At 64.6% G+C, this 742-nt stretch overlaps 1 protein-coding gene across 1 annotated transcript in view; it reads right to left on the minus strand.

The window, feature by feature from the left end:
* Positions 1 to 658: 658 nt before the first annotated feature.
* Positions 659 to 742, minus strand: part of PRELP (proline/arginine-rich end leucine-rich repeat protein) — a 3,458-nt gene continuing 3,374 nt past the window's right edge. Inside the window, exon 3 of the mRNA XM_009698692.1 lies at positions 659 to 742. This exon is cut by the window's right edge and continues 7 nt beyond it. Within this exon, the coding sequence (XP_009696994.1) occupies positions 659 to 742 (84 nt within the window).

Raw genomic sequence — 742 nt, forward strand, 5'->3', positions numbered from 1 at the left:
ACCAGACCCGGCCACCCTCCTCCTGCACGGATCCTGCTCCCCAAGACACCCGCCATCGGTACGCCCGGTTGGCATCGCCCTGCGCCCCAAGGCTGCAGGGTGGCCATCCGCACCCTTGGCACACCAGCCCAGGGCATCCCTGCTCCACCTCCATCATGGGATTTTTCCTCAGGGACATCGCGGGTTCTCTGGGTGCAGCCACCCGGAGCAATGACATGAGCCGAGTCCTGCAGCAAGGTGGCCCCTGGGCTCCCTCGTCAGCTCCATCTGGTGATGCTTTCGGCTTGGACCGAATCCGACCTCCTGAAACTCTGGCGGGTGGAAGGGGAAGACAGAGCCAGCTCCAGGGCTGGCCTGGGTGAGGGCAGGGCCCACGGGCAGGGAACTGGGGTGAGCGTGGCGGCCACCCAGGGCTGATGCTGCGACCTGGGATGGCTGCTGCGACATGGTGCTGTCCTGCAGGCAGTGGTCCCCAAGGATGCACGTCACGCGTGTCCACGGCCACTGCAGGGCAGGAAAGGGGGAAAGGCAAAAGGGATGGAGATGGGGTGTGAGCAGGGGGAGAGGGAGGCAAAGAGGGTCCCAAGTGTCAAACACTGACGGGGGTCGAGTCTCTGTGCAAAGCCAAGTCCTGGGAGAGGCATGCTGCCGGGCAGGGCTAGAAAACCACGGACTGCAGGAGGCGGAAACACATCATCAGGTCCAAGGGGATGGGGGGTTTCAGGAGGTTCCCATCCAGCCG

This window comes from Cariama cristata, unplaced genomic scaffold, assembly GCF_000690535.1.
Source record: "Cariama cristata isolate BGI_N322 unplaced genomic scaffold, ASM69053v1 scaffold31600, whole genome shotgun sequence".
Lineage (NCBI taxonomy): Eukaryota > Metazoa > Chordata > Aves > Cariamiformes > Cariamidae > Cariama > Cariama cristata.